The 25,775-nt window shown below is 41.0% G+C and overlaps 1 protein-coding gene across 5 annotated transcripts in view; it reads left to right on the top strand.

Annotated features, from left to right (window-relative positions):
• nrg2a (neuregulin 2a) overlaps positions 1-25,775 on the top strand; it is a 92,751-nt gene that overhangs the window by 34,489 nt on the left and 32,487 nt on the right. For 4 of the 5 annotated variants that reach the window (XM_071461573.1, XM_071461569.1, XM_071461571.1 and 1 more), the window contains 2 exons: positions 20,415-20,580; positions 21,824-21,942. In XM_071461573.1, coding sequence (XP_071317674.1) covers positions 20,438-20,580; positions 21,824-21,942 — 262 coding nt within the window. In that variant the 5' untranslated portion in view covers positions 20,415-20,437. Of the gene's footprint in view, positions 1-9,327; positions 9,599-20,414; positions 20,581-21,823; positions 21,943-25,775 lie in introns of those variants that run through there. The other variant, XM_071461572.1, reaches the window with a different exon arrangement.

Below are 25,775 nucleotides of genomic sequence, written 5' to 3'. Positions count from 1 at the left end.
ATAACTATCAGTTATAAATGTCCAGAGAAAGCTGACAGTGTCCATGACAGGAACTTCAACAAAACGATAGGGAACAAAAGGACCATGGGAAGGGCAACTGTGTTTGTGTGCAGCGTGCTGAAGTGTTGAAAAGAGGGGCTGCCGGCACTCCCGCTGGGCGCCTCCCGGTGTGTTTAAGGGACGTGTCCGGCCATGTTCACCCCACACACACAGCACATATCCTGAGAGAAGGTTTGTTTCCTCAGGTATGTTGTAGGTGTGGATTGATGTGTGTCTTAACATGAAAAGACTTTAAACAGAATGGAATGGCTTGTTAGCAGTGTATGGAGGTGGACCAAGGCGAAATCATGTTTCCTTCAACAGCGAAGGGGTCTCCTGCTTTGACACAGAGGTTTGTTTCAGCGGAGTTAGAGAAAGCACACATTCATGTCAGAGTGGGGATGAATTTCCTAATCCTAAGGCCTGTGCTTGAGTGTTACCATCCTGAATGTAACACGCAGGAGGAGCTGATAAAAGATTATGACACTGCTGACTCACAGAAGAATCACTTGTAAACAACTTGACACACGCATTCCTGAATATTTACAGTATGGATGTGGATATTTAGACACAATTCAGCTTCACCATCATCCCACTATGAGATGACCAGGCACTTGACACCAACCCTCGCAGTGACTCTTGCGTGCTGTCTGTGTTTCTAAAAACTGTGACGCCATCAAGTTGTAAAGTCCTGGAGCTTTTCCAGAGTGAGTGATTTTGGGAAATTTAGCGAAAGATGGTAAATCCCCACAGGGGTTTCATTTTTATTCATTAAAGACATACTTCAACTTTATAAATAAGGCACCTCAGTGGCTAGATTCAGATGCAACATACAGTACAAGGGAAAGAATAATGTTTAGGATCATTAAATATCAAGCTCTGATAATTAAAGATAAACCCTGCCTGTCTGTCTGTGATTACTCTTGCGTGTATGCGTGCGGGGGGGTGTGTTTTGGTAGTAGGCTGTCACTCTATCCTTTACCCTTGCTTTCTTCTGACCTTCCACCAGTGCTCCTGCTCATTATTGTGTTGCTCTAATCTGGAGGGGACAGGACTGGGTGCAGAAGTGTATTTATCTTCCTGCACAAATAGGACCTCTTTCCGTCTGGTCCCTGCTCAGCTTGTTGTTGAAAGATAACAAGTGAGCAGCGTAGAGCGAGCTTCAGTATGTGCTTGTGTGTGTGTGTGTGTGTGTGTGTGTGTGTGTGTGTATGTGTGTGCATGGGTGAACTGAGATGTGTCCCAGCTGGCCCACAGACCAGCACACTAACCATCACCTCACTGCAGCAAATGCAGACAAAAGAGGAATATATCTCCCTTGTGATATTGATACTCCTTAACTCGGGGGGTGTTTTACCCTAAATGAGAAAGCAACATTCCTCACAGAGGTCTTGTTGTACTTGCAAAAGCCAGTAAGATCAGTGTTACAGAAAGTCCCTGTAGCGTGAGCCCTGTAGCCCTGTTTCCGCTTTTTCTCCATCACATCTGTTGGGATGTGTACTTTTGCTACACATTGTCTAGGCATGTTTCTTTTCATTCCCTTGTTTTCTCCATGACATTAGGCTCGCAAGCCGGCTGTTATCATACTGCAGTCGCCACGGGCCAGGAAACCACTGTAGGCAATCCAGCGTTTCAAGACAACACAAAATGTGCCTGAAAAATAATACAAAGGATGGCTTCTCATATTTTCCTGTGAAAACCCCATTCAGATGGAACTGTTGGTCAACTGACCTCAGTTTTGCCCCGCGGTCAACGAGTTGCCACTAACCTGTCTTAGCACTTCATCTGTATCCACACAAACATAGTTTAGTGTCACATTATTACTACTTGGCTTTTTGAGCAACAATTAATACTCTGCTGGCCAAAACTCAACTATTAGATTTTAGGCTAAAGCTTTGGTATTGCTCCTCCATCACTAAGCTGCTCACCCCGGCGGTGGCTTGCCTATTTAGAACTATTACAGCTTTAGCTAGCTTTGACCTCCTTCTTAGTACGCGTGTTGTCCATCACTGCTGCACTTGGCAATAGATTCAACTGCTTCTAGAGGGGTGGAGAGGGTTTTGTGGGCCGTGCAGTCGTTCTGTCGCTCTAAGATGACCTACCACAGTCCTGGCTTCCTGTCAGCCATTTCTGGCCTGCCAGAGCCCAGTGTGAGGCCATCCTGGCACAGTCAACTGGGACCACTCTCCTGCCCACTTATCAAGTTCACTCAATTTGAGACCGCCTTGATGTGGGCTTATGCCGCCAAAGCATGATCTAAGCTTACACATGCGTAGTGGCCTGTTTTCCAGGAAAAGCCTACATTGGTGAAAAACAAACAAAGAGATAAGAAAGCCCCTTGATAAGCCCAAGCTCAGCCACGAGAGGCAAAAACAGAAATGCAAATGATTTGACCAAGAAGCTGGTTTCACTCTGTGTGAAACTCCTCACAGTGTCCTCATTGTGACATGTTTGTGTTGCTCCAAAAGCACATTCTGGAGATAAAGGACAAGTGCAGAGCGCAAAAGGAATTTGATTTGATGCGAAGAATGCAAAGCAGAGAGCGGATGCACGTATGTTTTTAAATGGGGGGGGGGGGGTTTGGTTGCTGATAAGAACACAACCTTCCCGTGTTTTCCCACGTGTCTATTTACGTTTCTGCAGTTTAAAGTTGATTTTCACCAAGTATGACAAGTTAATTGATAGATTCATTTACACTGAAGTGCCATTTATCATCAAATTATATAAACCCAAATAATTTTGTAGTATAGTTTTTGCACTATTGCAGTCATGGGTTTGCACAGAAACAATCATTAAGGTTGGGGAATCATTTTTAATCTTTCCTGAGATTAAGTTTATGAACAATACAGCATTATCTGGTCCAAGTTTGCACGTACAGACAATAAAAGATATATATATATAATTATTATTAATAATTATATTTTTGTATTTATAATGTTTATAATTGTATGTTTTTTCCAACATTCAAATACATTACATAAAGAATTCCATGTAAGATGCAAAACAGACATAAAAAGTTTAGTCAGTTGGTTTTAGAAGAAAAATGTGCGTAATGGAAAAAAACCACACAACAGGTGTGCTGTTTTTCAGTAGAAAACAGGTCCATTTTGAACACATCAATGACCCATGTGCTTCTTCTATTTACATGTGGATGCACCTGTGTGTTTGCATGCGTATGCGTATGTGCGTGTTTGAGGGGGTATGTTTGTATTTGAGTGTGACAGTGTATACTTTGTCGGCCCGAGGACACTTAGATTGAGTGTGTGTTGCTCTCTCTGGTGAGAGCACACATATGTGTTTGCGTGAAGACCTGGTTCTATGTGGGTGTGTGTTTGATAAACTGTGAGAGCATGTGGGAGACTGTTTGTCTATTCATCTGGGTGAGAGCAGGAGAGAAAGAGCAGAATGAGGAGGTGGAAGAGATCTGCTTCCAGCCTCTATCTTCAAGTCAATCTGCTCACAGTCACACACAAACCGCTTTATCTCTCCCTTAGACAGAAGGGAGGGAGACAGGCAGAGAGAGACAGACAGAGACGCAGAGACTCCAAAAAAATAAATATGTTTTAAAAGAGGAAAAATACAGATAGGAGATAGAGATTCAATCAGGCAGCCTTAAGAAGATAGAGCGGATTTTTGTTTAAGAGGATCATCAAAGTCATGCTCAGACAGCATCTGTCATTAAAATATTTGTGCTATTTTAGTATCACAGCAATGAGCTATTATTGTCCAATTGAGAGGCTATTTGTTATCAGTGAAGAAAGATACATAGAAAGTGAAGATGTCGTATCACCAGCGTTATCAGCAAACAGAAAATGATTTCAGTGTTCAGTACTTCAGCCACAGTGGAAGTTGAGTGGCAATTGACATCATCCGCAGCTTCTTTTTTCAACTGCACTGTATCCTCACGCACACTCGTACCAGTACATTCAGTGCACACGCAAACTTTGTCTCTCTCTCTCTCTCTCACACATGACAACACATGTCATCACATACCCATGACTAATGCCAAAGAGAGGCATTCATTTTCCCTCATGGAACAAGAAAAAGCACAGAATTGTAACTCTGTGTGGGTGTGTCTGTCTGCAGACCAAGCATTAAGAGCAAAACAAAAAAAGAAGAAGAAATTAATAAATCAACCTCAGCTTAATTGTAGATCTGGCATAAATGTATGGCTGTCATACACCGGTGCAGCTCTGGTAGATGACTCTCACAAGACAAACAGTAAGAGTTTGGAGGCACAGAGATCACATCTGGCAACAGGGCTGTGGTGTGTGCTAGGCTGATGTGGTGCTGGCCTGTCATTGCAGTATCATGCCCCATTGGCTGATGAGTTGCTATGCTCATGTCTTGTTCCTCTCAGCCCCAGTCAAACCTATCACAATATGAATCAGAGTGGCCATAAGTGGGGGAAGATGCCCCTTACCATTAAATCAATCAGTTATCAGACTCATCAGTCAGATTTCAGCCAGTGTGGAGCCACATCTGAAGCGGAGAGACAGGCGCTGGTGGTGTGTTGTGCTCATGAAACCTGGATAGTGACAGATGGAGGCTGGAATAGAGCTGGAGAACTGAACAAACTGAGAGGCTAAAGAGCTGAAATCTCATTTTCTCAGTGGCCTTGAGAGTGGAGCATGCTCAGTGCTGATGTTTGTCATCTCTCCCTCTCTGAGATGCTACTGCAGTGCTTCCCAGCAGGCTTGGCACAGGCTTACTCATGGACATCTCTCTTCTGGAGCGATACAGTGGCCAGGCTGCAGCTGCTCAGTGGATACCTCGCTGTGCTTCTTTGTTTCACTCTCTGTTTCTCAGTTTCGCTCTGTCTTCATTGCTCTCCTGTCTTACCTTTCTTTTATTTCTGCCTCTCTCACTTGTCTTCCCATTGTATTTCTTACACATTATCGCCTACTTTCTCGCTTGCATCCTCTCTTGTTTCTCTCCCCCTGTCTCTCATCCTCACTCCGCCCTTCCACATCTCTCTCACATACTCTAGTTGCTACCCTTAAGACTGTGGTTACCATGGTGACAGCTATGTGCTGCGGAAACGTCAAAGAGCTGAATTCACCCAGGATCACTTCCTTGTTTAACACTTAAATTCTTTCTTGCTGTTTCTCCTTGATTTCTAGCAGCTCTCTGTAAATAACAAAACAGTTATGCTTGATTTAAATTCATCCATTCATTTGTTTTATTAAATGAATGAGGCAGTGAGTGTGATTTCTGGTCTCTTTCCTGTGATCCTGATCTCAGCTGTTGCTGAGCAGAGTCATTATTAACATTCAGATTTGGAATCTCAGTTGACCTTGGCACAGCTGACCTTGAGAAAATAGCCCCTTCCTCAGGCCTCCAGATGTCACTGACATTGATTTGTGTCGTGTCTCCCCTTAAGGGGGCTTCACCAGCCCGCCCACTGACATAAGTCTTCAGTGTCTTGTCACATGCGTCTCATCCTTTGCCTGTCATTCATACAGAAAGCCACTAAATGTTCATGCTCAGTGTTGTGTATTTTACACAGTCTCCTTGGTCTGTACTACAACAGAAACTAGGGCTGGATGAGCAGGTTTTCGTTTCAGTAATCAGGCAGCCTGTCTGTGTTGTTCCAGCAACACACCTTAGTGCGTGGTCAGCTGAGGAAGCAGATGCCTTGTTAAAAGGTGAATATCAGCAGGTGGGGCTGTTTACTGTCATCTCATGAAGAGGACATTATTTTCACTCTTTTGCACTTTTTACCTCATGTCCTACCCTTTCCTCCCTCTTTCCCTGCTCCCTTTCTTACCTTTTATCCTCTGTTCTTCCTGTTTCTCTGAGAGGTTGCGTCCTCCCTCTCCCTCCCTGCCCCTGCCTCACCTCTGAGGGTAAAGACTACAGCAGGCATTATCCCCTACTTTAAGCCCCCCCCCACCACCACCACCACACCCATATACACTTTGTTGGCAAAAAAGCAGTCAGATGTAAACAACATAACCTAATGGCTGTTTAAAGCCATTATGTCTAAAAAGATAAACTCTTGTGCCTGTGAAAGGGCAGGAGTGCTGTTGAGCTGTTGAGCAGTATCAATGTGATGATGTGCAGGTATGCTGTTGTTAAGAGGGAGCTGCTCAACTCCATCATACAGGAAAGCTGTCTCCCCTTTTCTGGGAGCAGTGAGGAGGCATTAGGAGGCAGGCGGAGATGGGGCCTGTGAAGCATTTATGAGCAGGGCATACAAAGGATCCATGAACTTTTAGGGGTTGGCTCAATTTTTTTTTTTTTTTTTTTGGATGTGCTCTTCAAGTCATGCTCCTCCCACACTGGCCCACTGTGCCCCTCCACCTCCAGACCCTGATCCAAGGACGGCCCACGGCTGTTGAAAAACAGCAGATGCTTTCGAGGAGACTAAAAAAAAGAGAAAGAGATTTAGATGCACATGTCCGTGACCATATTTGTGCCTGGGTGTGAAAAATGCAGTTCATTTCAGACTCTTGTTGTACCCTACAATCTCATATACAGCAATTCAGACTTGTCCAGAACTCATCACACAATCTTGTGGACAAAAATACAACCTAATTTTCCTACACTGTGTAGTCTACTATGACACTCTGTCCATTCCCTTTTTTTGGATGTGCTTGCAATGCAATTTTTGCATATCCACTGGCAAGTTGGACACAGTTGTGGAAAATAGTGCTCATAAAATTCAAGCATTTTTGCATCCATATTGATATACTGCAAAATTTTTAATTTGGTCACAGTTCAACAAGTTTGCAAAAACTTTGAGACAAGCACGTCCTACTCCCAAGGTCCCAACACTACAGTTATGTTCTGTGTACCCCCATAAGTCATGTCAGCTACTGTTATATTTCACTGCTTTGCACCTTGTGTGGCTCTGCTTGAGGCAACCCTGTCTCCTTAAATTTATGTTTCTCTGCAACTAAGCTGCAAGAGCATATTTTGTATGATATGTAATTGGGAACAAATTACGTCTTACATAACATATTCAGGAAATGCTGTTTGGCAAATACATACATTCACAAACCAGCCATATCAGTAAAATGTTCACAGACAACGTATGTGTCCTCAGCCAATTGCAGTACAATTTTCAGTGAATACAGAATTATTTAACTTTTTATGGTTATTCTTTGCCACTTACAGCACTTGGTTAAAGTTAGGGAGAGTCCATGGTCTGGTGTAATACAGAAAATGTTCACAGTGACTTCAGACACATGTTCATTTACATGTAACCAAAGCCGTGTAACCATGTGAATGTAGCGCTTCATTCATCCAAAAATCATTTTGCATCTGAACATAATCCAGCCAGCACTTACAAATTTGCAGTTGCAGTTTCGTTGTACAGGGGTGTCATTTCTAGAGACAGGGTTGTCTTGAAGACAATCGCAGGATCTTGAAGGAGCACTGTGAAAAAATGTTGTTGAGAAGCACAACTTGTTCTAAATCTAAGTCCCATCAAACCGAAAATCACATTTCTTTTGTCCTGACATCACAAATACTCACCTTTCTGACACATACATAAACTACATGCCCACCCACAGACTCAGAGGCCTGGGAGCGAGTCTCATCTTGTAGAGTGGTAGAGAAGGAAGTGAGTGTTGAGATTGGGGGGGTGGTGGTGGGGCAGCAGCTCTCTGACACGCCGTAGCCCCTGCCAGTCCTCAGTTACCTCTGCTGACAGATTAGATCATCGAGAGCAACCTCTGGGAGGACAGGAGAGAGGAAAGAGCGATTCATTTCTGAAGTAGGAAAAGCACTACACTGGACCTGGTTGACGTGTCAAACCTTGGCCTTGGTTTGACCTCCCCAGTTTTCTTGCCCACAGATGACACTTAGGCTATTGAGTGTGCTGACCTGTTAAGACATGACCCTTCTGCTGCCCCTTCCAATCCCTGCTGCTGACGTCTCCTCCCAAGTAACGTCAAGAATCCTCTGAGGGCTGGAGTGAGAAAAACCTCGGGAGGGCCCCACAGATGACTCATCTACAGATTTCTTTTTTTTAACACACGAGTTTCATTGAGAGTCACTCTGCTGTTGTTTCGATGTATTTTATTTTGTTTCCACTTAGCAGGGTGACGAAGTTCAGTCAGCATGAAATTAGAAAACCTTACTCTGATAGAGCAGCTTAAAATAATACTGCGATCATCATGTAGTCAAAGTTTCGGCTAAACGGATAAACAGATTAGCCGCAGTGTTGTGTTGAAGTTATGTTTGCATTAGATATTGTTTCACACAGATGAGTAAAATATCCTCTTCTTAAATTAAAGTCAGGCAGGGAGTACTTCCGTTTTTTTCCCACCTCTTCTGGAGCCACATGTGTGCCCCTGCTGGCATTCAACTCCGTCCTGTCCCCCCTTTATCTCATGAGTCTCCCCTTGCCCTATTTTCCTCTGAATACACTGAAAATACCGAAGGAAAGGCGACATGCTCTCTCACCTTTCAGAATTAAAAAATAATGGATTTGCATCTTATTGCTCTTAATGCACCAATCACAAAGCTGATATAAAAGCTTGTTTTAATGGTTGAAAGTCCTTACTGCTGCGTGGACATTGATGAAACCGGGCTAACCCTGATAAGTGCTAGAGAGAGAGATACAACCACAGACATGCTGGAACTTGCCTGTAGTGCTGAGAGGGGAACTGTGAGACAAAAGAGGTGAGGAAGGGGAGCAGCCAGGGAAGCCAGTGATGATTTTGTGTAATATTTGCGAGGAGCAGTCTGTCACAGATTGTGATCTGACATTCTGCACCTCTCACACCGCTCTTTTACACATATCCACGGAATCTGTGCCCAGCTAATCTGAACCAGATGTGAAGTGTTTTGGGGACCCCGACATCAACCTGGCAAGGGCAGGTCTCCGCCTGAATGATCTGGGTGGGGTCAGCAGTGCAGAGGGGACAACTTAACGGTTCTCACTCTACTTTTGCATGGGCCATTACAAAGGGGAAGATGCTCACGGGGGAGAGGAAACAGAGTTGGCTACAAGCAGGGCCACAGAGCATGACTGGGCCAGCTTCAGATTTTTGTGTGGACTCCTTGGGACCAGTTTCTCTCTGTCCTCAATTGTGACTGCCGGACCACAACTGAGGACAGAGCCACTGCTTATCTGATAGATCCAGTAAGGGAACAGTTGATTGCCTTAAAGCAATGGGAAATGCCTTGCTTGCTCCCTCCCTCTTTCTTCCCTCCCTCTGTATTCTCTCACTTTCCCCTGTTAGTTTCTTGAGCAGTGCCTCTCTACCTTTCTTTCCCTATTTTTCTCCTTGCTCCCTCCCTCCCTCCCTCTCTCTCCCTCTCTCTCCCTCTCTCTCCCTCTGCCCTTCTGTGAGTAGGTGGTTCCTTGCTGTACTTGATTGGTGTGAGTCTATATAGGAGGAGAGACGCTCTAACAGACTCAGAGTCTGGTGGTGCCCACTTGCCACACGTTTCCAACAGGACTACCTGTTTTTTTTCTCTGTCTTTTCCTGAGAGGATTTACTTTGTTCTGACAGCATGACGGAGAGCAAGAGGAAAGATAAGAAAGGGAGAAAGAAGGGGGGTAAGAAAGGACAAAAGGAGAAAGAGGCCGATCCCGCTACAGGTAAAAGTAAATGAAAGGTGTTTTCTGTGTAACATATATATGTATGTGTGTATATGTGTGTGAGAGAGAGAGAGATTTGAAGAGAAAAAAAAAGTGAGATTAAGTTTGTGTGACCGTATTACGGAAGTGTGGGACCAAGTAAGTAAGTATCCCCTTGGCTTGTCAAAGCTTGCTGCCAGGTTGTCACATGTATGGCTCTCCTAATGTGGACATCGTGTAGAGGCACATCTGGTTTTGGCAGTACTTTGGAATTGCAGGAAAGCCAAATGATATGACGTGTGTAAAAAAATCAACGAAACTTTTAAAGCAAGAACCTCACAGAACCAAAGTACAGTTGTGTTGTGAGCTCTCTGAAAACTAACAACTAGATATAACTGTGCTTTCAAGGTTTTTGTTCATTTATGGCATGATAACAAATTCTCTGCCACATATCACAGGTTTGAAAAAAAAAGTCTGCTTTTTTTAACAGTTTTATCATAAAAGTGATGTTTATATAGCAGAATACATCATTTCACCAGGTACGTTTTGACTGCATTAATAATTCAACAGTTGCTTCAAAGTTTATCTTAATTCTTAGTCTGGGTTTAGTCATCCAACATAAATGTCTGTTTGGATTTTAAATTGACATTGGAATAACATGGGACCTACTTGTCTCCCAGTCACTTGAGTAGCAATGTGATTGCTCAGTGGTGGATCCTACAAGCTGCAGCATGTAACTGTAGTTTGACCTCAGGTCATGGGGAAGCCCAACCCCCGTTTCAGTGACACCTTGAGGACAATACCATGATTATTGTGTTGCCGAGAACGTTTCATTCTCAGGTTGATCAGATACTTTATCTTAGACAGCATCTCTTCATGATGGTAGCCATTTTGTACCTGCTGATGTCACTATGGTCAGCTTCCAACAGATAACCACCGAGACTGGGTTTAGCAAAGCTGTTTTTTTTTTTTATTGAAGATGCTTTGTAAGCCTCATAGTTATATAAATTGCTTCTTTTTCAGTTTACATGTGCTACTGTTGTTTTTGGCATTTGTGGTTAATTTTCTTGTTTTATTACGCATACAAAGTTGATTATATAAATAATTACTGATCCTCATTCCAAGTTTGATTGTGATCTATAAACACATAAGATAAACAGCTTCCCGAACTACACTGGACAAAGAGTGCTTGCAGAATGTTTTTTGGCATCTTTGTTAATCAACAAGTGCAGCTGCTGTACACAGAAAAGAGCTGCGTGTCGTGAACACATTCTGGTTTAATTTTCTCTACTTTTCACAAAGTGACACAAGACTTCAACTGTGCCTGTTTATGTCTTGAATTTTATCAATATGCATGGAAGTTGTAAGTGGAAATGTTGTTCATGTCAGTTTTAAATGTACCAGAGCATAAGAATTTGATCTTTAATCATCATTTTTAATATGAAAATGAGATCTGTTATTGATTTGTGACAAAACTGGGTAAATATATAACCTATGTCAATCTACATGCTCACCCATTGTAAAATGGAGCTTTCAAAATAGGTCAAAATCAAGACATGCTCATGGGTGATGTACATGCACCACATCAGGTGTGTTCTGTGCCTAAGACTCCAAAATGGGTCATCCAAGATAGAAAAAGAGGAATTTAACAACACTTTGGGGGATCTTCTACTCACTTTTTCAGTCTGATCATGCTCTATAATAAATGTTGCTAGCGTGTAATAAGTGACATCATTTTTTAAATTCATGATTAAATAACGTTTAAAAAAAAGTACTCATTTACAAATGATAGAATAAGTCGGTACAACCAGATATGCAGCTATGTATGAGCATAATTTAAAAAAATATGTAATTATGTATGTATATAGCATCAGAACAGCTGGCTTTCTTGTTGTCTGTGCTTAGTTCAAAAGATAATCAAAGAACCTTTAGCAAGCTAACTTGCTTGGCTGGTATGCTAACTAATCAGGACAAAATGTAGAGAAATAAGTTCAAACTGACAAATGTAGATTAGCGCCTGTCTTGCTGTATACCTCTGTGGTATTAGGTCTACATATACATATATATAGTTAATTGCACAAACATTTTCCCTGAGAGTTACAGTAACAGTTTGCTGGATCCACAGCTGATCTCGGAGCTTCCATAGACACAACTGATTCTTTGCTGATTTTTCCGGGTTTTCCTCCACTAAAAACAGCCCTATAATTCCTCTCTGCAAGTGTCTCATTACAACCAACAGGTGACCTATACTGGCCACATTAGGACAAGGTTTGGGGGGGATGTCCACAAAATACATGATTTTGAGACAGGAGACTGCTGTTTGATTCCTCGTTGAAACCAGTAGTCATCTTTTTACAATAGCCGTTCCAAAACATTAAGTACGTGTTGATTGCTGTAACCATGACAACAAAGATCCTCCAACCGTGATAGAACCGTGAAGTATATTGTAGCCCAAATTATGATCTTTCCCTAAACCCTATCTGAGCTGCTCTTGTGCCTGAACCTAATCACTTTGTGACTGTTCCATTAGCTTAACCACATGTTTATTATTGGAACCTTGATGGTCAAGGTCCATTGCACTTGCTGCTGAGGGGGCGCTATTTCATGAGACGCTCCTGTGGGTCGTATCAGGGGGTCTCTCAGATTGGAGGACTTTCCTGTAGTTGTGGCTGTAAGTATGGCTGACATAGAAATGTGTTTTTGTTAAATGCCATTCTAATTTATTTAAACTTTGTCAAGATGATATTTCAGCTCAACTTTTTACATCAATGCAACAGTATGCTGCATTGTGGATAATGCGTCTTACAATGTACTATCTGTGCATGCATGTGTAGATGTGCTTGTGTGGATGAGGTGTGTAAAAATATAGCGATCTGTTGAGGCTGTTACCTCACAGCAGGTATTTCTCAGCTATAATTGCCTTTTCACTGGCTGTGACGTCTTCAGGATTTGGAACAGAAAGTATTTCAAAGTGTTGATTTAGGGTGTATCCCTGCTCCAGATGATCTCCTTTCACATCCCTTTTTTGAAAGCTATGTGTATTGTGGCTGAAAGTTGACACTCTTTAAAGAATGTTGCATGACTTTTCTAATGAAACAGGCCCAGGGTAAGAAAGAAAGGACTTCTGCTGTCCCTAACAAGGACTCCTGGGCCTGAATGTTGGTCCTTATTGTCAAGAAAAGACACTTGGGAAAACCTGTGCAACTTTGTAATCTTTCTTATGAATAATGTGGACAAGGAGAGCAAAATGCTACAGGCATTTCATAAAAACTGTCGTCAATACAATGCAATATGAATGTATTTATCTCTTTTTTCAAGTAGTAGCTAGAAATCACTGTACAGTCTGTCTGACTAAATTTTGCTGCTGATAATACATTATAATTCATAAACTTCTACCATCCATTTTATCTTTCATGAAGACAAAACACAACAAGTTTCCTTCTGTATGACCGGGTTTGCTTGCGTAGTAAGTAATTAGTTGCGGAAGTGAATAGTTGGCTCCTTCATTGTGTGCCAGATGCTTTTTATTATGACCTAACAGCTACCACACCTTTACAAATGAAACGGAGCTACTTAGATTATTTAGCAACAAAATGTTTAGATGTTTGAGACCAGTAGTCAGGGGAGGTGGTGTTAAAGCCTCAGACAACATCAGTTTCCAATTCAGGTGTGATCATGCTCCATATAATTGCTCTTACAAAATTGCTTTCTGTTGTGCTGCTACTAGCAACAACTGGAAATAGGAAAACTAATCAAACAGGCAACTAACAGAACTTAAGTCTTTGTACAACTGACCTATACATACAGTATTATAAAACCTTTAAAACACCAAGAAATTTGTGCGCAGACAGACCCTATTCTTTGTTCCAAGTTCACTGTCAGTGATAATCTCCAAACATGGCTAATCAGAAGCAGAAGCATATCACTGCCAGGCAAAGGGAGGATTTTGAAGGGTGGTTCTCAAAGAAAACTTATAATTTGAAAGCAATCTGCAGATGAAACTTTTTAAATTGCTGGTTTACCAAAGAGCTTCCATGTCATGTTGTGACACAACCCTGTCTCCTGGCAAAATTACATTTATTTATTGCTAAATTGTATTCCCAATTATGTTGTGGTGACAACCATAATCGCTCACTGGATTATGTTTTGGTTTTTTTTTTTTTAATGATTTAAAGTGCTACATTTGTGAAGTGCAACAAAGTTGGTAGAAGGTGGATGGGTTGGACAGTGGGTGTACAGAGTGACCAACTATCACACCAGAGACTGTATTTCACATTCAGTCCTGTCTGTGGTTAGGTTTATGCAACAAAAGTACTTTGAGTAATGCTAAGGTAAGAACATGGTTTTGCTTAAATGTAAATGAACACGTTTTGTCAGAAGGTACTGTGACTTTTCTGTATTAGACCGTGACCTCTCCCAAACCTTGACCAAGTGCTGCGTGTACCGAAAGATAACCATAAAAAGTTTAATAATGCTGTAGTCAATGCAAGTGGACATTATACTGTAAGATCAGGTATTTAGGCAGAAAACAAACAAGTTGTCTGTGACCATTTTACTGATACTTTCGTTATCAACATTTTTGCAAATTGCCAAATATATCAATTAACATTGCCTGACAGTGTGCTTAGGAATCATAATCCAGGCTGCAGTAACCAGTCTCCACTTACTTTACTTGTGTATGTATCATTTGTAGTCTCTGATGTGCCCACTTGTGCATGATTTCCCTCCATCTGTTTCTGCCTCTATCTCTTTTTGTTGCTTTCTTTGTAAATGAGTCAGGCAGTACATATGTAACAGCAGTATTGAGCAAAACCCTCATCCCTAATGTAAATGTGTGTGGGCCAATGTCAGTAGCCCAGGTTGGGAGGAGGTAAGATGTAGGTTTGACCCAACTTACTTTGTCAGTCTGAGAGGTTATTATGCATCTGTCAGAAACAGAATAACATGGGCATCCCATTGGAGACTTCTCTGCCCACAGCTGTTAAAGTGTAATACGGTATTTGATCTGGTTTGCCCTGATTTTATCTCTCAACACCTCAGAAACATAGAAACATTGTTCAACGTTTCTGCACCAGCCTGTATTTAACGTTGTCTTGTCGCCACTTTAGGCACGAGCAGGCAATGGAAATCCAGGGTGTGTGAATTTGTGTGTTGGAAATGTCTACTTGCAGAAGAACCCAACCATGGCAAACCAGAACGCAGAGCTGGGGAGTAGCTGAACGCTGTCTAGAGCTGTGGTTGCGATTCTCTGTGGAATTAGTGGTATTGCCGACACGTCCACATTACAACGGTTAATATAAAAATATTTCTTAAAAGACAAATATTTTGTTCTTAATCTAAACATATTGAAATAACTTGTGTAACATAATAATTTTCCTTTGTCCATCATGTGGCTGCCACTGAGAGGCAAATGTCAAGGAAATGAGTAGAGATTTACAGCTTTTTGTTGCACAGTTTAAACATTCAACACAACAGTTTACAGTTTACAACATTACTCTGACAATTTCTTAAACATAAATGTCATCAACACAAATGCACTGTATTTCAGAAGAAGTCACATTATTGCAAAAGAGCAATGTAACAAAAGCTAAAGCATTGCAGCTAAGACTAAGATATGACTACGTAGGTTGCACACAAGTATCTTATTTTACATTTTTTATTTCACTGTGACAGTTTGCATTGAAAATTTTGACATTTTAATGTATAGACTGGGATGAAATAGTGTGACTTTGTGAAGAGAGTTTAAGCAGACTTCAGTTCAACACCTGGTAAATTCTGAACAGATGACTCTAGACTCAGTTTTGGTCGTCAGTTTGTAGCATGGTGGTCGCAGGTCTGACTACTAATAAAGATGTTCACACTTTGTTAATTACAGTAACTTGCTCTCATCCAGCCACTTCACATACATAGTAAGCTGCTGGGTGACACTGTGGTTTAAAACTGCTGGCACTAATCCAGTTTGAAATTTGAACTGAAACTATACAGCCAAACATATAAAACTGATATGCTACCACAAAATCAAGTCTCTAATTGGCAGCATGTTGTATTGCAGTATACTGCATGCTGTTATACAGTACTGCAGACATTTAGTCAATGGTTTGTGTAAATGTGTATTGGTCAACATACTGGCTCCAATATGTTGAGGGTATCAAGCCATAAATGGAGGCCAGTTCTGCTCCTTGTCTTTTGCTCCAAATTGACCCAGAGTCGTATTATTTATGATGGCCTTTTGCTATGTGGGGCAAGCCAACCATGTCAGTCAGGAGTTGTTTACATTCCACCATCACTTGAGTGTGCTTTGAACTTTTATCGCAAATGACATCCGTTTTGTTCTTCTTTCTTACAAGCCTACATAATTCACACTATTGAAACAGTGACAAAGGCTGTTGTGGTGTCTTTGTGCTTTTCATTGTAAAACCAAACAAAATTTAAACAAGCGATTTAAAAAAAAAAAAAAAAAAGAAAAGAAAAAAATGGTGTTAGAAAAACCAGAGTCTGTGTATTGTGTTTATATTATTTACTCTGCCTTTGTGCCAGCTATGAAGAATTGACGTGCAGAAACTGTGATCCCCACATTTTCATCACGTGTCAGTGATGGACTACCAGTAAAATTATCAGAAATTAAGAGTTATAAAATCATAAACTAATTTACTGAAACTGTAATGAAGTAAGTTTCAATACAAGAACAGTCTAATGGAACAAAACTGGGTGGAAGGTAAAATCAGAGTAGTAGAAATGATAAAAGCTTAACATGCATTGTTGGATTTCACACATTTTACTGTTGCAGAGAGACATAAAACAAAAGTTATTCATTTCAAAAGGAACACTATTAGCAACATGTCTATCGAGTTTAGTGAGTAAGAAGAAGAGCGTTTTGAGTCATATATAAACAATGTGCCAGATAATTATTTGGTGAAAGTGTATTGGCTCTGGTGGGAGGCTGTTGAAATGATCTCTTCGAACAGATGTTGTGTTACAGTGACTAGTGTGCAGTGTCTGAAGACCATTCCCACATGCAAAACCCATTTCTCTCACTGTCTCAGCATGTAATTTGTCTTTTGACAACGTGCAGTGAAGTGACATAACACCAGAGTAATCAGGGATACTTTGTCTAGAAGGGAAACACAAAGGCATGCCTCAGATTCCTTTTCTAAGCTCCTGGAAGTAAAACAGAAATGTTAACTCAATAATATGAGCAGTGCATTGTTAATTCATCAAATTACTTTGTTTTTGAACCTCTCTCCGGGCTGAAGTTTCCAACTGTTACTCAAGGCATGAGCTGTTGACACACCGGATAGGCTTCTATTCTCAAATTTGGTTTTTATAGTCCATGTCTGCAGCTGCCCCTTTGCTTCAAAAAGAGAGAATCAGGCTGTTGTTGAGGCAGGGGTTTATCATCGCTGCCTGACACTTTTTCCACTGGTGTAATGGAAAGTGAGATAACCATTTGTCTCTAAGAAATTATTTTATTTCCAATGATAATGACTCTTTGTTTTCTCGTTGGAAAACATGAATTGTGAGTAAATAAAATTAACATGTTCTATGTCAAGTACAGTTGACTTTATTGTACTGTACTTTATTGTATTGTACTGTACTGTACAAACATGAGCAACTGCTGTATATCACTGCCCAAGCTGTCAGAATACGTTATTTTGCGATTTCTACAAGTTTATGGATTCTTGAGGCTTTTGTTGTTAATATATTTTTTTGTCAGACAGATAAAAGAGCTGGAAAGATTTCTGACATTGTTTAACATGAATGTGAGGACTAATCCCTGCGCAGAATGATGTTAAACATCTGTATCCTGAAGCTAAAGTGTCTGATGGACTCCTGTGTCTTCATTAGGACTGTATCCTGTAGATGGAGCAGACCCTCTTACACATCTGGCTTACTGGGCTGATGAGAAGTGCAGTACTGTGTTTCTGTAACTTTTCCAGACAAGGACAAAGTTTGTTTAATTTGCTTGGCAAGGACAGACCTGTGTCCAGACGAAGTACTAAACATTCTTCTTTACAGCGCAGCCTCATTCCTGCTGTTCTCTTGACTATGACTGACAAGGATTTCCTCAGGCAGTGTGCTGGGCTGAGTCTGGCAAAGCTGAGTGTGTATGGAAATCATGTACAGTAGTTCACTTGTACAGACTTGGGACCATGGACTCATGCCGACTGTTCTGTTGTGTAAGCACTAAAATCAGTTTTTCTAATTAGATTCAAATAAAAGTTTTCTTGCCAAATCACATTTGTACAGTTAATGAAAATGTGTGATGAAGCTGCTAATCAAACATAACATATGTGTGTATGTTATAGTATTCATTTATGCGCCATGTAGTTACAAAACTCTGGGTCATTACATACAGTACAACTGAAACACTGTTGAAAATTTTCCATTAACCGGTGTAATGTGAAAATTAGGGGGATCAGTAGACCATAGGGCATTGTGCAGTCTGATCTTTATTTAACATCAAGTCCCATATGGTACATTACATTTGTTAAACAACAGAAAATGTTTAATGAAGAACATCTGGAACATCAGGGGTCTCATGTTCAGTATATGGTCTTGCTAGAGGCTATCGATAAACCCACACCACTTGCAGAGTTTATTTTAAATGGCGATATGTAGCACATGTTCAGTCTATACAACTTCATGATAAAACCTCATTTATGCCTTGCCTTTATTGTCCTAAAACCCTTTTTGAGACAGTAAAATCTTCAACCAACTGCTCAAACAATTGCAGCACAAAGATCCATCTTGAGAATAAGCTCGTTATGGATACTAAGCACCACAGTACAACAGCGCATCCTCCTTCTATTAGAATCTTTATTTTCCAAATGCCATGAATATCATCACTCACATTTTCCAACAGGAAGGTGCTCACAGATAAAAGTCCACTGTCTTACCAGCCACAATGTAATTTTAGTAACAAATAGCTGCTATTGAACTAAAAATAGTTGTTTTTCCATTGATCTGTGTTGTTTGTGGGCTATTTTAAATTTGACATTTTGCTATCTGTGATTCCAGTGGAAATCAGCACAAAGTGTATGTCAGTCAGGCAGACTCTCTTAGTATATGTGGTACTCAGTATCCTGGAATAATACCTGCTTGTGATGTGAATTGCCTTTGTGTGTTAAAATGTGTCATTGATGCCCTTTAAATTAGACAAATTGATGCTGCTCAATGTCATTACTTAAGTGCAAAAATGACAGTAAACATCAAAGGTCTTAAGCGCTGTGAACAATCACTCTAAGATTACTATAGAAATCAAGCAAATTACATTAATAGTCTATGTATATTTCTAATTTCTAATAATTTAGACCTTTAAGTGAAATAAAAGGTGGGTATAGAAGGATGAATGATGGTAGAGTTTATGTATGCTCTGCACTTTTCAAAGAGATCCATGGCTGGAACGGAGAGCAGTGACCCCTGACACCTATTAGGAGTATTAGTGCCTAGTGACCAGAGGTGGCAGAGCAGAGCTTCAGTGTCAGCATGTAGACTAGAGGACACACTGTCAGACACAGGACGTAGTCACAAGGTACTTGGTTGCTGTAAACAGCGCTCTTTACTGTCTGTCTGCCAGGATTGCAAAGTTTAAGAAAGCTACATGAGAATTGTATGTGAATTCTCATGTATATGGCTGATATGGAGAAGCTGAGTCAGGCACAATAATAAACAACAGTGACCTCTGCAGAAGGATTCCTTCAAATCACTGCAGAAAATTTTGATAACTTTTATGTTTTGAAAATTCTTACAAATTGTAGGAACACATCAGGTTTTCACTGGCAAAACTTCAAGTGTGAAAATGCTTTTTTCTTTTTTAGATGCAAACCTAGTTGTATCCCAAATCCATCACAACTGTCCACTGAAATCCACAAAGAAAATGAAAAATGCAGCATCATTAGGGTTTTTCTTTCTGTGCAGACGTGTCGCCTTTACTAGGTCAGTGAAGTAGGACAGTCTCCAAAAAAGAGGACAATGGGGGATAATTTTGGTGCACCTCTATTTCAATGTTTAATTGAAGTCATTACCTATGTACAGTACTTCATTTTGCTTGTCATGCTTTGTTTGTCTTCATTTTGCTGTCATCTTTTAGAGGCGATGCACGTCAAACAGCTGTAATTTGTAGGACTGCACAGTTCAGCATATGCATGAAATTATAAATGTTACACATGGAGACAGAGTGTGTGTGTGTGTGTGTGTGTGTGTGTGTGTGTGTGTGTGTGTGTGTGTGTGTAAGACAGAGAGAGAGAGAGAGGGAGAGGGGCATCTTGGCCAGCCCCTGGTTGACCCTTGTTCACCCCTTCTCTCTTGCTCCACCCTGGATGAGTCTTCTCCTAAACATGTGTGCAGCTGTCAGCTGGCAAGTATTTGTCTGAGTGTGTGTTCTATGTACATGTATGTGTGTGTTTGGACAATGATCATTTTTCATATTTCATTTTTTTTTTCTGCGTTAAAAAAGAAATTACAGAATACACCAAGACAGTGTTTACTGATTGCCTTTAATTGCACATGAGTTTGTGGTTGCAGGTTTTCTTCATCAGCTGGTGGATGCTGAATATTGCTTCAGGTGCTTTTATAGCAGCAAAGCCACAGTGAAATTCAGCCTGTTTATTAGTCTGAGGCAAAGTTGATAATGTCTCTAGTGACAACATCTGGTGGTCACATGAGAGAGTTGTTGGCTCAGTCCGTAGAGATGATGATTGGCTCTGTTGCTCTCTCTCTGTTCTTCTTTGTCTCACTGTTTCTCTATAAAATGATACATGAACAGCGCTAACCAAAGAATCATGTTTTAGCCCATATTGGTTAATAACATTGAGTTTTTCTCCTTCTTTCTTTTTAGCTGCGGCTCCAAAGTTAAAACCGATGAAGAATCCAATAATAGTGGACGAGGGAAAGAAGCTCATAGTAAAGTGTGAGGCCACAGGGAACCCTCTCCCCACCTACAGATGGTTCAAAGATGGCAACGAGCTGAAGAAAAACAAAAAAGTCAAAATAAGGAACAGCCAGTGAGTACAAATCACCCATGTCCTGTAAACGTAACACAAGCAGTGTAAGATGAAAAGTAGATACTCTGAAGGCGAAGCATGGTTGTTATTATCAGCTGACAGGAAACTGCTGTTGGAAAGTCATTGGAAAAAAGACTTTTTCCATCACTGAAATATAGACCAATGACTGATCCTGAGTCAAGTCAATTTATCATCCCTTCTTGTGTCTGTGTTTCATTTTCACACACATAAATGTTACATTTAGAGGCAATAAAGCACATCCACCCTCAGATCACAAGTCATGACTAATCAAGTCTTGATGGAGTGGCTGATGTTTGCTAACTTCAGCTTAGACATTATCGTGTATATAACTGACATTAGAGAGTGATTTTGCTGACTTTTTCTCAACTTGCTACAGTTACATTACATTTTAGGATTTTGCCCTTAGACATTGTCGTGATTAAGTCACATGAGTAAAACCAGATGAAAATGTAGAGTACCTCACACAATCGTTTTTTTCCTGTTTTGTTCTTGTTCCATGGATGTATTATAAGAACTGGATATAAGACTCCAAGAGTTTTCTGCCTCAGTTACTCTCTGGAATGATGACAACATCATCATGTGACAACAAAATTTGTTTTTTTATACTGAAGTCTGAGTTCAATACTTAATTTATAACACAAAGAGTTATAATGGACCTATAATGTCCTGTCAAAGTTTTTCTCTTTTGACAGTTTTCTCGCCCTGCCAAAAGTTTTCTAATACTACTGGTATATTGGGAAAAATTCTCTATTGGCTGCAGGGGATTTTTATTGCAGTGCCACAGTCACCACTGGGCCACTGAGTGGCACCACTATATCCGGCTCACTTAATACATCCATGGTCCCATTCCACTCTCTTTTAGTCTGGATGGCTAATCATTACATATTTAAGGCCAAAAAAAAAAAAGGTGAAAACTTTTCAAACTTCTCATCCTGTAATTATCCCTCATGACCACAGCGGCTGCCATGCCTCTTTAATAATATGCTAGGTAGTTTTAATGCTCAGTCCTGATCTTTCTTTTTGTTAGCGTTTTTTTCCCATCAAATTTGGCCTGAGAGTAAGTTATTATGGATTCACATCAAAGCAGAGAGTTGGTACCATGCTGCTGCTTGCCCTGTTGTCTGTCTCACTGTCCCCCATGTTTCCACTTGTTGCGTTTCCATGCTATTTCCTCCCTGCCCTGATTCCCCTGACTCAGCTGTGTGAGTGTTGTCTCCCACAGGAAAAACTCCAAAGTCCAGATCAGCAGAGCAAAACTGGAGGATTCTGGGAATTACACATGTGTGGTGGAGAACCCGCTGGGAAAGGACAACTCCACTGGCACTGTTAACGTCCAAAGCAGTGAGTACTGACTCCTAAGCAACAAGTGAAGTGGCACAGATGTACTGGCATTCTTGTTGCTGTTATGATTGTTCTCTTGCCAATTGAGAGATCCAGAGGAGCCATCGCAAACAGGCATGTAACAATGGTAACATGCATGAAGAACAACTGTCCGCACATGGCTCTGGCCCATTAATCAGTGAAACAATAAATTGAACTTGGAGGAGGATGGAATTTAAATGCAGTGTATGGTGTGAGCTCTCAGTTTTTCATTCACTGCAGTCAGCTGGCAGTGTAAAATCCCACAAAACTACACTGCACAGTGCCTTTGCCCGTCACTAGCACACAACAAAAGCAGCAGACCATAGAGTATAAAATCTAAAACATAGCTCGACAGAATATGAATATATTGTAAAACGTGTCTAAATCTTCAGAGTGTGTGATAGAATCTAACAGGCTTGTTCAGTAGTGGTGTCTGTGCATTGCTGCGTTTTACAAAGTACTGTAGCAGATGAAAGAGTTTTGATAACAGCTGTTTCCATTTGGTGGGGTGGTGAGTTTGTGTTTGTTCCAAGCAGTGCGGGTCGTGAGTATGTAGCTGCTGTGGGTAGCTTGTTGTCTGAGTGGTTGAAGATAAAAAAAAAAAAAAAAAAAAAATATATATATATATATATATATAAAATTCACGTTGCTTTGCTTCTGCCTCTTTTCAAGCGAAGACTTGATGTTATCTGATGCCGGACTGTCAGAGAACTGTACGGCAGGTTGTCTGGCATGCATAGGTCAGAAAGTGCTTGATGTGCTTGAGGAACTGCCACTTCCTACTGGCACATTGAGTTCACCTGGCTGTTCTATCTGAGGACTGCTGAATAATGCCTCAAGATTTTGATACTATTGAACAGAGTCCGTGCAGAGAGTGTTTTTTTTTTTTTTAAATAAAATGTAACATGCATGATGACATGTTTGTATTCATACTATTGCAGGTGCACCACATGACTAGATTCATATACTCACCGCTTGTGGAGAATCAGTGAGATAAAGGTAATGCGTTACCAAGGAAGGTTCCTCATGCCTCACTTCAGAGCAGATACTCTCATTCTCATTGCTGACCTTGACAGCAGGATGATTTCTGTAGACATCCCACACTGGCAGGAGAGGCGTCGCTGGTGAGGAAAAGGGAGGGACTGGAGTTTAGCCATCACTCAGTGTCCTTGTATTCACATTCAGGCACAATAATCACTCCCCCTTCTCTCTTTACATTTGTCAAGGCCACCTTTTAGTGCTATTGTTTACAGTTAACAGTTCTAAGCTGGGCTGCATTATTAGAGTCGCAGCTCTTTTCGGATAAAGAAAGGGCCCATTGTGTTTGGAAACACAGAGAATCCCAGAGGTTCCAACGTTAAAGTTTTGATTTCCAGCAAACAATTGTTCAGAAAAGAAGTCATCCATCTTGATTTAAATGGGGCTGCACATTGCCTTTTTTATTTTCTGACATGTAAAAAGCTTCAATTGTGTTTTATAGCCAGATCGTGTGACTTATAACACATGCTTGTTATGACACTTGGCTTTATTCCAGTGCAGTGATATATTTCGTTTAACTCATGAGCATGCAATATTTAGAAGGTTAGTGACATGAGATTCCATGACTTACATGCCCACTCTTATGAAAAAGTAATGTGATAGATGGTAATCACTCATTAACAATCATGTTTAAAGGCAATTAAATAAAATAGGTTAAATCGTGCTCTACAGCCTGCAGAGGTCGAGGAATCCCTGGTGGTAGCACCTGTTTGCCTGAGTGTATAATGAAGGCTTGAGAACATGTGACTAGTGGCCCATGAAACTCTATATGATGATCTTAGCAGGCAAAAGTGCTGGTAATACAACAATATCAAAGAAAATCTAATATTACAAAGCAATGAACAAGTGGTCTGAGACGTACAGTAGCCACAATGGATAAAACCTGCCTGAGCAATGATACGGTGCACTAGACAGTGTTTTCACTTACAGCACACACTGTTTTAGACAAGTACACTAAAACATGATATCCCTACAGTTGGTGCAAAAATATGGGATACCTTTGGGTGCTAATAGTTAAAGCTGATGTCAAAGCACATATGCGTATATTTGTGCCCATTGCAAAATGTACACATATGTGCAAATGTGCATACTTTCCATGAATGGGGAAGTGGTCTCAGACTTTTTGACCCCACTGTATGTTCATATACATTTGCACATTTTTTGCATATGTGTCTGTGTAAATGCATCTCTGTATGTTCTTTGTGTGGCCATCTGTCAGCACTGACATTTGCTCAATTCACTCCTGGATATTCAAACAATGGCATCGTTGTATGTCGTATCATGTGCCGTGATCACTAGATGTCTGTCTCTGTGTGTTTTTTGTTTGTGTATGTGCGAATGTGTTTGTTCAGTGTTCAATAAAAAAGTCCCATTGTGTTACAGCAGCACGCCTAGTTCCGTCATGCTTCAGGGGAGAAGGCAAGACAGGGCGAATCAGGGGTGGTATGTCCATAGGCAGGGGGAGGGCTACACCAAAACTACATACAGCAATAAAAGGAAATGGCAGCAAACAGCGCACGTTGCTGTGATTATCATATGCTGATGAAAGGCTGAGATGCAGGAAAAAAAAAAGACATATTGCATTTGCAGTGAATGTTTGTGACAATAATGGGCTTCATCTGCCTATGAAACAGATGGATTTACAAACGTGTTTGAACCAAACATGCTATTTGCTTGATTTTGATGCAGATGACGTGTAATTCAAGAGCTGCTTCTCGTCCTAAGGTCATAAGAGAAATGGCTATTGTGTTAAAGGGCTGCAGTGGAGTATGCTTGCCTGCTGCAGTATGTTGCCGAAGCAGCATGTAGCCGCAGTATTATCTGTGTATGTGTGCCTTCTAGGGAGAGAGAGTGAGGGGAGGGGTGCAGATGTAGATGGACAGAGAGAGCAAAAGAAGAAGAGAGCGTGGATAAAGGGGGGGGGGGGGGTGCAAAATGAGGAAATTCTTGACAGAAAGCAGACGAAGACATTAGGGTAGAGACCGAGAGGACGATACAGCTAGAGGAAAGAGAGACAGACTGTGAGGGAGAGAGAGAGAAAAAAGTATGAAGAGGACGAAGACAAGAGCCCGCTGTGTTGCAGAGGAGACTTTCACACCCATTTTAGAATGCAGTTAGTGCTTGCTAGCTTTATCCGAGGCACCTTCCTACTGTACTGTCAGATGCTGGTGCATGGCTTTTTTCCACCTGTGTTGTAACCACTGACAGTATCTAGCACGCAAGCATGCTAACCCAGCTTGAACGTGCTTTATCAATGTAAGGTCTCTGAGGAAAATGCAATCAGTAAGAATATCGGCTCTGACTCTGACTTGCACAGACAGAAAGTGAAAGCTAACGATCAAAGATAATAAAGTCAAAAAGCATCTTGGCACAGGAGCATCACTCTAACCCTGTCAGTGAGGCACAACGTAGCACATGGCTCTGCCTGCCTGATGTCTGCTCTGGTTAAAGCAGATTTTGGGAAACCATCACTCAGCTCCACCACATGGTGAATGCAGGCCACCACAAGCCAGCTCAGCAGCTCACACAGACTCCTGCACTGCCAGTCATTCATTTGACTCATTGTTGTGTTGGTGGAGGGTGAGGCTGGCAATTAATTTATATACATCTTTAGATTATTTATTTACTTGTTTTTTTCATGAATTTGGGGGGGGGGGGGGGGGGGGGGCATTGATATTTCCTCAGTAAATGCAAAAAAAACTTTTTCCTTTTTTTTATCTGCACTGCTGTGATTTGCTGTTTAGGCTTTTAAACAGTGAATCTGTAGTTTTCCT

The sequence above is a fragment of the Trachinotus anak genome, unplaced genomic scaffold, assembly GCF_046630095.1.
Source record: "Trachinotus anak isolate AG129_WGS33_773 ecotype Australia unplaced genomic scaffold, CSIRO_AGI_Tana_v1 ptg000024l, whole genome shotgun sequence".
In the NCBI taxonomy this organism is placed as follows: Eukaryota; Metazoa; Chordata; class Actinopteri; order Carangiformes; family Carangidae; genus Trachinotus; species Trachinotus anak.
The sequence above is the reverse complement of the archived record's forward strand: the minus strand, read 5'-3'. Positions and strand labels throughout refer to the sequence as shown.